Source organism: Miniopterus natalensis, chromosome 1 (genome assembly GCF_054644295.1).
Source record: "Miniopterus natalensis isolate mMinNat1 chromosome 1, mMinNat1.hap1, whole genome shotgun sequence".
Classification (NCBI taxonomy): domain Eukaryota; kingdom Metazoa; phylum Chordata; class Mammalia; order Chiroptera; family Miniopteridae; genus Miniopterus; species Miniopterus natalensis.
The window spans coordinates 162,996,790-163,012,275 of record NC_142081.1 but is presented as its reverse complement, the minus strand read 5'-3'; the positions used below and the strand labels follow the sequence as shown (position 1 = coordinate 163,012,275).

The following is a 15,486-nucleotide window of genomic DNA, read 5'->3' as shown; positions in this document are numbered from 1 at the left end:
TGGGAGTGATTATGCTGTGAGCCGAGGCTGGCTGCCACTAGTGCCAGGCTTGGGGCTGCTTAGCAAAGAGGTTCAAAACACCTGAGACCAGCCACTGCTAGTTTGGCATTTGTGGACCTTTGATAGATTTTAGGAAAAATCCACAGCATGGGCCCAGGCCAGCTGCCTGTGTGGATTAGCCTCTGAAAGAGGTTCAGGTTGGACAAGTGACTTGAGTGGGGCAGGGTCTCAGAAAATCACCAGGGTGGGGAGATCAGTGTTAGCCAGGTTAATGGAACTCAGAGATGGCACGCTGCAAGCTGGGTCAAGGAAGGGCACAACAAAGGAATAATGGCACCTGCCACCAGCTGATGCCATTTCTAAGCTTGTGGTTATTCCCTTGATTTAACTGAAAGATTTTAACACCTGCCTCTTAGTATCATTCTCCACTTCAGTATCATTGTGCATAATCCATCTGATCCTCTAGGTTCTCCTACTCATCCATCATTATCTCCATTTTACCTCAGCCAACCAATTTTATAATCAGACTGTGAAACTCATCAGTGCCCTAAACGTTTCACTTCTGGAGCCTTATTCCTGCAGCTTCATGTTTTCTTCAAGCTCCTCCCTTCTCCCTTATCAGTTATTTCCAATATACCTCTCCTGCAACCACTCTGAGGCCTCAAGCCTATTGGCCTTATTACCTATTATCTTATCAGACTGCTTGTTTTGTTTTGTTTTGTCACTTACAGTTTCTGGTCTTCACCTCTATACACACTTTTACTAAGAGCCTCAATCCATCTGTGTTCTTGTTGCCTAGTGAATCATCCTGGAAATACTCGGAACATGAATCGTTCCAACTATTTTCTACTCTTTGATGACCTCTGACTTGATAAGCAATTTTGTGAAGACTGAAACCATTGTAAAAGTATACTATCTCTTTTCTTTTGAAAAGAAAATGGGGTAACATCAAGGCTACAATCCATTCCTCAAAGGAAAAAAGTGACTTAGTGAAAATTTGAAAACTGGTAATGACACATCCCCTAGAAAATATACTGAGAGAACATGAAATGATTTTAGTGGAATGCATGTGGACTATCTAAGGTTGCTTATAATAAAAGGAAGTAAACAAGCAACATTAAGATCTACAGACTTTTTGGACCATGGATCTTTAGAAAAGGTCAAATATACCATGTAACAACAGAGTACAAAGTGGAAATGTTTCATGACTGTGAAAAATCCCCTTTTTTGTTAATAATGACAGCATCTAGTACTTTAATACCTCATATGTGTAGTACAGGATATAATACTGATACTAATACTATTCCTCAAGACCTTAATAACTTTTTAGAAAAATAAAAGGTCCTGCTTCTTTACAACTGCATAGTATTCCATGGTGTAAATGTCCCACAGCTTTTTTATCCACTCATCTACTGATGGGCACTTGGGCTGCTTCCAGATCTTAGCTATTGTAAATTGCACTGCTATGAACACAGGGATGCATACAGTCTTTGTGACTGGTGTTTCAGGATTCTTAAGATATATTCTTAGAAGTTGGATCACTGGGTCAAAAGGCAGCTCCATTTTTAATTTTTTGAGGAAACTCCATACCGCTTTCCATAGTGACTGTACCAGTCTGCATTCCGACCAGCAGTGTACTAGGGTCCCCTTTCTCCACACCCTTGAGAGCACTTGTCATTTGTTGATTTGTTGATAGAGCCATTCTGACAGGTGTGAAGTGACACCTCACTGTGGTTTTAATTTGCATCTCTCTGATGATTAGGGAAGTTGAGCAATTTTTCATATGTCTCTTGGCCATCTGTATGTCCCCTTTGGAGAAGTGTCTATTTAGGTCCTTTGCCCATTTTTTAATTGAAATGTTTGTCTTCTTTTTTGTTAGGTTGTATGAGTTGCTTATATATTTTAGATATTAACCCTTTATCAGATGTGTCGTTGGCAAATATATTCTCCCATACAGTGGGCTCCCTTTTCATTTTGTTGATGGTTCCTTTTGCTGAGCAGAAGCTTTTTATTTTGATGCAGTCCCATTTGTTTATTTTCTTCTTTGTTTATCTTGCCTTAGGAGATGTATTGGCAAATATATTTCTACGATAGATATCTGAGATTTTGCTGCCTACATTTTCTCCTAGGATTTTTATGGTTTCATGTCTTACATTTAAGTCTTTTACCCGTTTTGAGTTTATTTTTGTGTATGGTGTAAGTGGGTGGTCTGGTTTCATTTTTTTGCATGTACCTGTCCAATTTTCCCAACACCATTTATTGAAGAGACTGCCTTTAATCTATTATAAGTTCTTGCCTCCTTTGTCAAATATTAATTCAGAGTAATGGCATGGGTCAATTTCTGGGTTCTCTGTTCTGTTCCAATGATCTATATGCCTGTCCTTGTCCCAGTACCAGGCTGTTTTGATTACAATGGCTTTGTAGTATAACTTAATATCTGGTATTGTGATCCCTCCAACTTTGTTCTTCTTTCTCAGGATTGCCATGGCTATTCGGGGTGTTTTTTGGTTTCATATAAATTTTTGAAGTGTTTGTTCTAGATCTGTGAAATATGCTGTTGGTATTTTAATGGGGATTGTATTGGATTTATAGATTGCTTTGGGTAGTATGGACATTTTTATGATGTTAATTTTTCCAATTCATGAATATGGTATATTTTCCATTTGTTTATGTCCTCCTCTATTTTTTTTTTTTTTTTTTTAGTGTCCTGTAGTTTTTCGAGGACAGGTCTTTTATATCTTTGGTTAAGCTTATTCCTAGCTATCTTATTTTAGTTGTGATTGCAAATGGTATTGTGTTTTTAGTGTCTGTTTCTGAGAGTTCATTATTGGTGTATAAAAAATGCCATCAATTTCTGGGTATTAATTTTGTATCCTGCTACCTTGCTGAATTCATTTATTAAATCTAGTAGTTTTCTGGTTGAGTCTTTAGGATTCTCTATGTACAATATCATGCCATCTACAAATAACAACAGTTTTGTTTCCTCCTTTCTAATTTGGATACTTTTTATGTTTTCTTCTTGTCTGGAAAGATCCAAGATGGTGACACACTGAGTGGAAACTACACTGACAATCTCTTGGGACCAAAATGGATTTACAACTAAAATATAGAAAAACCATCCTGAAAATCAACTGAAGGCTAGCTGGAAAGCACCCTCACAACCAAGAAGAAAAAGTGGAGACTGCATAGAGACTGGTAGAAAGTGCAGAAACAAAAGGGCTGGCTGGGCTCCCACAGGCAGCAACTGAAGCTCTGGAAAAAGATCTCAGCTGTGGGGGTTCCCACTGAGGACTCTGGGGCCTAAACCCCAGGCTGGGCTTCCCATCCAGGAGCACCAGAACTGAGATAGGTGCCCACATAACATCTCACTGTGAAAAGCAGCTAGGTTTCTATATGACAGGGAGAGGTGGCTGGAAATGTAGGCACCCTCTTAAAGAGCCAACACAGTTTCATGTGCAGCCACTCACCTTGGGCTCTGACAGAGGGAGGGCAGGGTGGCGTGGAGCTCTGTGGGGAGAATCTACTGTTGTGGGCTCTGGAGAGTGAGATCAGAAGGTGCCCATCTGGGTTCCTGTGCTGAGTCATTCCTCCAGACTGCAGAGGACATCTTTCTCAGTTAGACAATTTTCAGCTTTTGCCTGAGGGGAGAAGCAATTGCCCCAACCTGCTGGAAAACCTCCTGCTCTACCCAGAGGAGTTTCTACAGCTTGAGGCTTGTTGAAAGACTGATAACAATTAGCCAACCCACCCTGTGGAGCTTCTACAGCCTCAGACTAATTAAGACAATCAGATTAATCAGCCTGCAGCCAGAGGCAGGCCTCAGCATGCTTTGAGTCTTTGCCTGATCTGGTTCTGGGTATAGGCCTTGGAAAAGCAGGCTTTGGTGTGCATCTTGGTCTGTCTAAACCCACCCAGCCCCAGCAGAGGAGACCTCAAGCCGAGGGTTGTTGATAGCTCCAAACAAGGTACTCAGGGCCAGTCACAAACTGTGTCTGACATTGGCCTGCGCCAGGGACCCTCCAAAAAGACTGAGAGTCCTAGCAGATCTACCTAATACTTAGAAACAAACCCCCAAAGGCAGCCAAAATGGGGAAACCAAAAAACAAGCCCCAAATGAAAGAACAAGAAAAATCACCAGAAAAAGAGCCAAATTAAATGGAGATAAGCAGTCTCTCAGATATAGAATTCAGAATACTGATTGTAAGGATGCTCAACAACATAAAAAATAATATGGAAACTATGAAGAAAATGAAGAGTGACATAGCAGAAATAAAGAATACATTGGAAGGAATAAACAGCAGATTAGAGGAAGCTGAGGATCGGTTCAGTGAATTAGAAGACAGGGTAGGAAAAAATCACTCAATCAGAGACCCAGAAAGAAAATACAATTAAAAAACAGTAAAACCACAATGAGGTATCACTTCACACCTGTCAGAATGGCTGCCATCAACAAATCAACAAATGACATGTGCTGGCGAGGGTGTGGAGAAAGGGGAACCCTAGTGCACTGCTGGTGGGAATGCAGACTGGTGCAGCCACTATGGAAAACAGTATGGAGGGTCCTCAAAAAATTAAAAATTGACCTGCCTTTTGACCCAGTGATCCCACTTTTAGGAGAATATCCTAAAGATCCTGAAACACTAATCAGAAAGAATATATGCAGCCCTATGCTCATAGCAGCACAGTTTACAATAGCGAAGATCTGGAAACAGCCCAAGTGCCCATCAGTCGATGAGTGGGTAAAAATGCTCTAGTACATTTATACCATAAAATACTGTGTAACTTTAATTTAAAAAGAAATAAAAGAAAGAACAATTGTTGCCTTTAATGATTGAGGTTCTGCTTCTCATCTTGACCACAATGAAAACTTAATATTTTTCAAAACTCTCCAATTTTTCTATAATGTATAACTATGTTATATTTCTTTTTAAAAAAAATAAGTAATTTTACTTACTTCAGAAGCTTTAATTCTGAAAAATCATACTACTAAACAGGGTGTTCAGAAATCTCTAGACTTTTCTCTAAAGAGTAAGAAAGCAAAGCATATTTATTTCTCCTTAGATTTGACCTTGTAGGTTAGGAATTAAGAATGTAATAATCTACTAAAGACCCATAGTAAATTTTTTAAGATCTTGTTTGTCTTCCGATTTAGAGAAAAGAGACATCAGCTGTGAAAAACAAGTGTAGTATAGGGGAAAAAAATCATCAATAGAATGCAGAAAAATAGGAGACATAAGCAAAAACAATAGTTTATATAAAAGATAATAACTGTTCTTCTATTCCTCGTGGTTTTTTTTGTTTTGTTTTATTAGCAAATATCAAATTTTGTAAAACTTTCGTTTACAGAATGAAAATTCATTACATTTTTATATGACATTCAAGCATAAATAATACACAGGAATATTGACAGATATCTGATCAATTCAGCTATAGCCAAAATTTACATTAGATTAAAGTAAATTTCAAATTAAGTCATTTTGCAAAAAATAAAAAAAAAAATCAGGATGTAAATAATAGGTATAATTATGCCCCCAAATTTATTTATTGTAATTATTTCTCCTAAAATTTTCAAAGTTCCTGTATGTACTAAATATACTACTAAATGGGGGCGTGGAAACCAGCATGAAAATAATTTGGAATGCTTGTTGATTTTTAATGAGCTTCTAACTTAAATTATCTGTGTGTTCTTACATCATTCCCATAGATTATAGCTTTGTGTAATATTTGTAAAAAGAAGAAAATGGAGGAGAAAAATAAAGATTAAAAATAAAATAAAAAGATAATGTCAGGAAAAAATCCTTCTTGTCTTTTTATATTGAGATCTCAATAACCATGTGAACCTGACCACATAACCTTTCACATGGCTCTCTCTACCAATCTAAAATAAGAAAAGCTTAAACCTCTGATATGTTAGGGAAACCTTTCTTAGATCTCAGTTCGTAATTTCAGTGTAGAGCCCTTCATTTGCTGCTCATAGTGCACATCAAATTTCTCATTCAGGGCTACTGTAAAGTGATTCTTCCAGTCTCCTGCAATCCCTGTAACAAAGAAAAAACACAATAAGTATTATGTCTTCAAGCCAGAATCATGAAGTTTCCTAATATTCACCCCTTTCATTAACACCTAATCAACTTTTATTCTTGTAACCCTTGATTATAATAAAATATATACCATAAATAATATACATATTTGAGCTTACAAAGAAGAACTTGTGATTGTTAATGCAACAACAAAGAGCAAATTTCTTTCTTTGATTCTTCCCTCTAATGTTCCTTCATTGAACTTTTCTTCTCCAATTTCCTCTCAAATGTTGCGGCTTCCTCCTAATATGAATGAGATCTACGTTTTATACATGCCCAAAATATTAAATATCATCTTCATGCTGAGCACACTCAAATCCAGAGTTATAGTTTCATATTCAACTGTCTAGATGGTATTCCATACAAGCATACCCAATTTAGTTAAAAAATTAATTCATTTTGTTCCCCACCAAATTGTGTTTTCTTTTTCACAACCTGATTAATGGCAGCACTAGTTATTCAAAGCATAAACTTGGAAGTTGTCCCCTCAGTCCTCCATCTAATTCTTTATTCATATTCAGGTTTTCTTCACACTTCTTTTCCTTTCTTCATTTCTGCTGCCACTGACATTGAAGCTCCTCAGTGTTTCCCACCTGGTTTATTGCAACAGTCTAGTAGGCCCTTCCCTTTTGCTTTCCATCAAATCCAGCTCTCCCCTGGCAGAAGGAAGGCACCCTGATTGTAAATAAGTCAATAGTTCACTTCCCACTTTAGCTCAAGAAGCTCTAAACTTTCCCAGTGAAATAACCCGGAAAGCAAAAGATAGCAAATATGTGTTCTGAGGATACAGCAGTGAGCAGCCCTTTACAAGCATGATAATTAAAGTCTAGTGTTTTATTTTAAATAGATATATGGACATTATGGGAAAGGAGGCAGAGATAATCTGGAAATGGGTCATTAAAATATTACCTGCATGCTAACTCTCTTTTCAGGAGCTCCCTGTTGTCACTCAGTGGCAGGTTTGTTATTCCCATTATTTTAAAAATTCCCTGGCCTTTTCACTGACAATTTAGTTCAAAGAGCAAGATTTTCTCTATTCTGCTTCTAAAACAAACAAATAAACGAACAAAACCCCCCAAATACATGTTCTTCGCATATCAGTAAGACTGGATATCCCAGTACTCTTCATATCCTACATGTCTTTGGATTTATAAACTGTCTGTGTCTCATCAGACCACACGTCTTCTCAACAGAATGTCACTTCATTGTATTTTGAAATTTTTGCCAAACAGAGCCATATTTGCTACTTAGGGCTTTGAAACTTAGTCTTGTTTTAAAAAGTTTTATTGAGGTATAAAGGTATTAATATATAAAAACTGTACATATTTAATGTACATACAGTTTGATGAGTTTGGACATTTGCCTATTAGTCTCGAAAATGTCTGCCACTTCGTCAAGGAAAAGCTGACTAATCATTGTAAGCTTGTTTCCTCATCTCAAAGTGAGATAATATTTTGAAGCTCTCCCCTGAGTCTCTGATAAAAATTTAAAGATAATTAGAATTTTAAATGTATATATATTTCCATAATGTACATGGTGTAGCACCAGGGCACCCAGCCTTAGTAAATGGTGGCTAGTAGAGTGTGGCACTAGTCCTGGGGCTGAGACTGCAGTAGCTGCCAGTCATTCTTAATATACTATGCTGCATATACTAAGTAATCAACAAGTAATAGCAATTTATCATGAGTAGTAGAAGTACTAATATTTTATGTCTCTGAAGAACTGGTAACACAGGAAAGTGAGTTTTCAAATGTGAAACAGCTCTGCAGAAAACAAGCTGAGTTCGCAGGCATGAATAGGCCTCGATAGGTGTTTGCCTATAACTATTTCAACTTGTGACTTCTGATAGCAGTAGAGGCAAATCATGTGACCATCTCACCCTTTCTCATGAAGGGAGATATTTTTTGGTTCATGATTTCAACTGGTAGTGTTGTGTAATTGGTAGATGGGTTGTTTTTCATCTCTTGGAATGAAGTGTGTTGAACAATCTTTTCCACAAGCTCCTCTGATGTCTTCCTTCCCAGAAATCGCATCACTTTTATCACCTCTCTTCTGATATCCTAAGAAGAAAAAGTATTTTGAAGATTAAATTACTGAAATTGAGTGCATTACTATTTGGATTAAAAAAAGAGAGAGAGAAAAATTTTTCTCCCTCCTCTCACTGATACTAGAATGGGCTTCTAATGTGGAAAAGTACTTCTTGTATAAGTTATATTTTTAAAACTTCTCTAAACACAATTTCCCTGAGCCATGAAACGGACATAAAAGATACTTCCCACCATATAGTTTCTTACATACCATATACATAATACCACTTTATTACCCATATATGAAAATAAACTCAAATGTATTAATTACTTAACTGTAAGAGCTGAGACCATAAAACTTCTAGGAGAAAACACACCCAGTATACTCTTTGACATTCATCTTATCAATATCTTTTTTGGATATATCACCTCAGGCAAGGGCAACAAAGCCACTGCACAGTGAAGGAAACCAACAAAATGAAAAGACAACCTACTGAATGGGAGAAGATATTTGAAATAATATATCCAATAGCAGTTAATATCCAAAATATAGAAGGAACACATACAACTCAACATAAAAAAACCAATCTGATTAAAAATGGGCAGAGGGTATGAACAGACATTTCCCCAAAGAAGACATATAGATGGCTAACAAATATAGAAAGATGCTAAACATCACTAATAATCAGGAAAATGCAAATCAAAACCAGAATGAGATATCACCTCACACCTGTCAGAATGACCATTATGAAAAAATCAACAAATAACAAGTTTACCAAGGATGTGGAGAAAAGGGAACCCTCATGCGTTGTTGGTGGGAATGTAAATTGATTCAGCCACTATGAAAAACAGCATAGAGTTTCCTCAAAAAATTAAAAATAGAACTACCATATAACCAATCAATTCTGCTTTTGGGTATTTATCTGAAGAAAATCAAAACACTAATTCAAAAAGCTGTATGCACCCTATGTTCATTGCAGCATTATTTACAAGAGCTAATATACAGGGTGTCCCAAAAAATGTATACATATCCTCAAACATAGTACATGCTCAATAAATATCTATCAATATTAATATACACTCTCAAATAGTACAGTCTCCTGTAATAGATCAAGTTTTGGGTTGAAAATATGCAGATAGCTTTTATTTTTCTTCTAATTTATTGGTGTAACTAGTGGAAAGCAAAGGAACCAGATAGATTAAGAAAATGTGTAAAAGGTCAAATACTCAACGTGGAACATCCGATGTTATATATGAGCTGTAGCTACAAACATCCCCATCTCTATCTATGTCCCTCCTGTTGTGTACCTTATGATCCAGCTACATCAACCAATGCAACTATTTTCAATACTAACCATAATGCTTCTTCTGGCATGTAGTTACCTCTATGTAGAATGCTTTTCTCAAATTCTCTATTCTACAAATTATAGCTTGCCTATTAAACTTCAGCTTATGTATCACCTTCTTTGAGATGATTTCCTTGACTCTTCCAGTTTGAATTAGATGACATGTATTGATGATTTAGTTATATGCATATTTAGGTTGTTTCCAGTGTTTATGGTTATGAAGAATGCTGCTGTGAGAATTGTGGTACATATAACCTAATGTACACAAGCCAGAGTTTCTCAAGAATATATATCGACTAGTGGAATTTCTGGATCTTCAGTTACATTCATGTTTTGCTCTTTGTAGGCAGTGACAAGTTGTTTCCATAGTGTTTGTATCTTTTTACACTACTATCAGCAGTGTGGTACCTCTCACTGATCCATATCCTGACTAACATTTTTATTGTCAGACTTTTTCATTATTGTCAGTCTGGTGGGTATGGAATAACATCTCATAATGATTTTTATTTGCAATTATCCTGATTACTAATGAAACTAGAGAAAAACTAGATTATAAGGAAATTTTGGGACCATCAGACTTTTGTATATTGCTGTTCTAAGCATTCTCTTAACTCTCTCCTTCTGAAAGTTTGAATTTATATATGTGGGACCTTATCATGTTAGCCTACATATCCATTACTCTTTTTTAAAAAATAAAGTATTCTACTTATCTCAATGTGGTAAATTCTATAGAATTAGCTCAGCTCCATCTTCCACATTACCAATCCATGATTTAGTAATGTATCATCTGTTATTTAAACCATCTCTTAGTTTCTAATTTTAATTTATTACTTTAGAAATCCTATTTTGTTATTTTTTCTAATCTGACTTGTTAATTTCAGTAACCTCTTGCTCCTTGTAAGATCCAAATTTCATCTTTTATTTCTTTAAACATGTTAAGGATAATTATTTTAAAGCTCTTATTCGATAATTCTAACATCTGTGGATTTGGAGACCAGCTGACTCTTCTTGCCTGCTGCGATTCCTTGTATGTATGTATCCGTGTGTATGTTCAGATGTTGTTATTTTCTTTTATGAACTCAAGTTCCACAAAATTTTATTGTTGGTAATTTTTTGAGACTTGGATTTAAACATATTCATTCACAGGAGATTTTTATTTACTAACTTTAAGTCTGTGTTAAATTATCTGGATAATTGTAGCTTTTAGAGGTACTGCATTATTTATCTAAAGGCAGATTTTTGTATCTAGATGTTGCCAAATGATAACATTTTAGAAATTACTAAATTGTCCATATGTTTTCAGTTTCTCACCTCCTTCATGTCTTCATAGAAAAGAAAGAGCAAATGTTGATTATTTCTCATTTCCCACCAAGATTTTGCATGTTCATACCAGGGACCATAAGGAACTAAAATTAGAGATAAAAACAACATAAGAGCATAATATCTTCTTTATACAGCTTGAAAAAAGAGTTTTTAAATAACAGTAGCAACAAATAAATATAAATAAATGATCGTGGAATGAAAAGTAGAGATCAGCCTCATATGTTAAGCAAATTTCTCTGCAGCAAGGAGGCAAAATATGTTGAATAATTCATGTACAAAAACATATTCTCAACTTTCATTATTATGACACGGTTTATGGCACAGAGAAAAAGTGAAGGAAGTCCCCCTCCCATAATTTTGATTCAGAGTTTATTAGATAACTTTTGAAACCAGAGTGAGTGTGTGTGTGTGTGTGTGTGTGTGTGTGTGTAAAATCAGATTGTTAGTGAAGAGAGTTTAGTTAGTGGAACAATCAACGTTCTTATAATAAGAATTCAGCCCAGGTCTCAAATTTTCCATTTACAAACTGGTTTTGGCTACTGAAGCTAGTAACTATGTAACAGTTTACTACATTGCTTGCAGTTTAGATTATAAGAGCTGTTTTCTGAGGGAACTTTAGTGTCATTCTCACTCTAAAAGAATTAGATTTTGGAGATGATGTGATACGACCAAATGCTGTCTCTTCCCTTCTTTTTCCTTACTTCTCTCACATATATCCAAGTGTTTCCCCAATAAAAGCTGACAGAATGATATAATAATGTGTGAGTCAAAGTATTTTGCTTTGCATTAGATCACTGCATATTTCTTCTATTCTTTGACTCTATTGGCAATTTTTCTTTACAGAAAAAAGTTATATGGTGATATTTATAATTATCTTATTCATGTTTTGTGGAGGTTCAACTTTATGTTTCTTTGCCTTACAATGTGGGTTTTGATGATCTGGAGGCAAATATTTTATTCATTATGCATGAGCATAAATTTTCTCAAATATAGCAACAAAAATAAAGCATATATATCCTACTTTTACTGAGTCAATTTCATTTTTATGGATATAAAAGTGGGATTGTTATCATTTTCCTTACAATTTATTACCACGGGATCAGAATGGCCTTCTTCAGTTAATACTAGAATCTCCTGAACACTTTCTTCCTCAAATCTACTTAGTTGCTTTCATCTGGAGTTAACTAAAAAGGCAAAATTTTCCAGAATTACTGTTCAAGTAACCTTGTACTGTTCTGAGAGATCTAGTTGAGTCATTCAGACTGTACACTAGGTAGAATGCATAAAAACTTCATAGGTATTCAGACTTCTTTATAAATTTTGGTCCATGTAACACCTGAAATTTTCCTTGGAAACAAATGGACATTCTCCCTCTTCTATTCCCTTCTCCTTCTTGTTCAATAGAGTGGTAATAATATGCTGTGAAATATTTTTCTAATAAAGACAAGAAAAAACTGGACATGAAGTCTCAGTCTTAGAGAGAGAAATTGTTACCTCCAACATCTTACATATTTATTTTTAGGCATTGAACTGAACTTTCTATATTCTACAATTCGCCATCCACATCTGGAAACCCTATGCTTGCTCTAAAGTTCAAGGTCACCTAAAACGTCTGTGTTTTAATTAAGGATCAGGGATGATAAACCAGGAAAGGCAACAAAAATTTTTGCTCAGAGATGCTATCTGTCTTGAATCATTTACCTTGAAAGAACTGAAAGAAACAACACTGTTATTACCTTGTCCATCCATGAATTTCTCCACAAACTCTTGAAAAGTTCCAGGATTTGGATGACCAGCTACCATTTTAAAGAAATAATAATAAGAAACAGCCACATCCTTGGCATTCCGGCAAAGATAGATCATCTAAGAAGGCAAAATCAAATATTAAAATACCTAAATTCTCAAATAAAGTTTCATCAAAATTTAAAAGGAAAGCATTAGTGTTTTCAACTATATGTTAATATGTTAATATTGTGCACCCATTTTAGAAAGTATGTAAAATTATTTTTAAAAGTCCTTCAACAGCCTGAAGTGACAGCATCTTTTGCAGTGTTGTTCAATATTAGTGCTCACGTTTCATTTTTATGCTATTTTTACATATAATACCTCATTTAATGCCTGTTACAATTCTAGTGTTATCCTCAGTAGAGGATAGATGATTATCCTCATTTTATAAGTGAAGAAACTAAACTGAAGCTGAGTCACAATCCAGCACTGAGACTAAATCAATGAGAGTAAATGATTTGGTAAATCACTCAGTCAATAGTCTTCTGATCTTGATATTCTACCACAGTTCTCTATAATAAAGGGGGGGAAAGGACTGTTGTTTCCTCACTCACGATCTTAAAATAAATTGCTTATGAGGGTCTATATGCACATTAGCCTCAGTGAAAATGTAATCTTCACCAGCATCTTGTTGAGTTTCTGTTTTACATATAGAGAAGACACCAGCAAATTAACAATCAGGAACCTTGGCTTTAATTGCTAGCTCTGGAACTAAAAATTGCTATCATCTTGTACAAAGTACCAATCATTTTGGACCTGAGTTTCTATCCACTAAACAAGTGAGTTGGGTCAGTTCTCTATGGTCTCTTCTAGATCTGACACTCAATGCTCCAGAAAAAGTTCTGCAAAAGTTCTGCAAAAGTAAACTCCATATCCCTGTGGTCTTCCACTTCTGCCCTCAGGCACCCGAGCAAAGCCATCAGGGGAGCAAGACTGCTCTTGACTTAGCTAGCCACTGTTTATGGGATATGATTAGGCTCACTAACTGGTCTTACTCAAGTCTCCACATTATCAAACAATTTTAAGGAAATCTTCTATTTTATTCTAAGAAGGATGGATCTCAATTTTAAGATCCCACTATAAAACCTCTAATTATTAAAGAAAAAAAGTGAACTTTCTTTTCTTATCAAAGCTACAGTTAGCCCTATTGAACTTTCCCAGTCTTATTTACAACCCTCCCGAGTTGTTTTTGCCTATTAATTGAATGGAACTCTTTGCCACTATATCCATGAATTTGCTTCAGGATTTTCACCCCTTTACTTTCTTCTGATACTACCTCTGTCTTGAATATTCTTTGTATCTCAAAATACTGTCCATACTTAAAGCTTAGCTCCAGGTCTTCCACGAAGCTTTTTATTTTCCCAGATTGGAGGGGTGGGTGGGTGGGGCACAAAAGTAATCCCTTTATCCCTAAACTTCCATTTTGGCAGATCCTATTTTATACCCCAAACTGTTTACTACACATGCTCTTCCTACCTTCAAGGAAAGTGTAGCTCTTTCCTGAAGATACATGAATTTCACCACAGCATTCTCAAGTCAGTTAGTTTACTACACTGCTACACATGAAAGACCTCTGTTTCTGACACTCATTCCATCTCTCTTAACTGATGCCATTTTGTTTTACGTTAATACCATTTACTATGCATGTTCAGACTCCTTTTAAATTGGGTAGGCTTTATTTTATTTTAAAATGTTTTTTATTTTTCAGTTACAGTTGACATTCTTTGACATTCTATATTATATTAGTTTCAGGTGTACTGCACAGCGATTAGACGTTTATATAACTTACAGTGTGATCCCCCAATAAGTTTTGCACCCACCTGACACCACATAGTTATTACAATACTATTGACTATATTCCCTATGCTGTACTTAACACCCCGTCACTCTTTTGTAACCGCCAATTTGTACTTCGTAATCCTTTCTCCTTTTAAACCCAGCCTCTTAACCCCCCTCCCATCTGGCAGCTCGTCAGGCTGGCTGGATGTGAGGGCTGGCTGTGACTACAGCAGCGGACAAGCTGTTGTGTGTGTGCTGACCTCACAGGGTGGGATTTGCTTTATTGGGGTTCTGGCACCTGCCCAGTCCACTCTTTTGGGGTGTCATTTGTGAGGCTAATGGGTGGTGCTCTGGGGTAGTCTGAAGCTGACTCCCAGGTGTACTGGTTTGGAGGCTTCTTGGGAGGGGCTTAAGTGCAGTCCAAGGTTAGCTGTTGCTTGTGTCTGTCTTGGGGCTACCTAGTAGGAGTTACAGAGGAATCTGCAGTTAGTAGCTGCCTGTGCTGGGCTTGGAGGCACCTGGGAGTGATTATGCTGTGAGCCGAGGCTGGCTGCCACTAGTGCCAGGCTTGGGGCTGCTTAGCAAAGAGGTTCAAAACACCTGAGACCAGCCACTGCTAGTTTGGCATTTGTGGACCTTTGATAGATTTTAGGAAAAATCCACAGCATGGGCCCAGGCCAGCTGCCTGTGTGGATTAGCCTCTGAAAGAGGTTCAGGTTGGACAAGTGACTTGAGTGGGGCAGGGTCTCAGAAAATCACCAGGGTGGGGAGATCAGTGTTAGCCAGGTTAATGGAACTCAGAGATGGCACGCTGCAAGCTGGGTCAAGGAAGGGCACAACAAAGGAATAATGGCACCTGCCACCAGCTGATGCCATTTCTAAGCTTGTGGTTATTCCCTTGATTTAACTGAAAGATTTTAACACCTGCCTCTTAGTATCATTCTCCACTTCAGTATCATTGTGCATAATCCATCTGATCCTCTAGGTTCTCCTACTCATCCATCATTATCTCCATTTTACCTCAGCCAACCAATTTTATAATCAGACTGTGAAACTCATCAGTGCCCTAAACGTTTCACTTCTGGAGCCTTATTCCTGCAGCTTCATGTTTTCTTCAAGCTCCTCCCTTCTCCCTTATCAGTTATT

At 36.6% G+C, this 15,486-nt stretch overlaps 1 protein-coding gene across 1 annotated transcript; it reads right to left on the bottom strand.

The window, feature by feature from the left end:
* Positions 1-5,273: 5,273 nt before the first annotated feature.
* On the bottom strand, positions 5,274-14,073 carry LOC148094481 (sulfotransferase 1E1-like). The gene is made up of 5 exons (XM_087827086.1): positions 14,038-14,073; positions 12,513-12,639; positions 10,765-10,859; positions 7,960-8,140; positions 5,274-6,038 (listed from the first exon to the last, which is right to left on the bottom strand). Exons 1-5 carry the CDS (start codon positions 14,071-14,073, stop codon positions 5,926-5,928), a joined length of 552 nt encoding a protein of 183 aa, XP_087683212.1. The 3' UTR covers positions 5,274-5,925.
* Between the last annotated feature and the right edge of the window lie 1,413 nt (positions 14,074-15,486).

Excerpts from the sequence above, each read along its gene's own strand:
- LOC148094481 (XM_087827086.1), bottom strand. The coding sequence starts at position 14,073 with ATGTATCTTCAGGAAAGAGCTACACTTTCCTTGAAG. Across the intron at positions 12,640-14,037 it reads GAGCTACACTTTCCTTGAAG|ATGATCTATCTTTGCCGGAA; the intron begins GTAGGAAGAGCA and ends TTGCCTTCTTAG. Across the intron at positions 6,039-7,959 it reads ATCTCCCTTCATGAGAAAGG|GGATTGCAGGAGACTGGAAG; the intron begins GTGAGATGGTCA and ends TCTTTGTTACAG.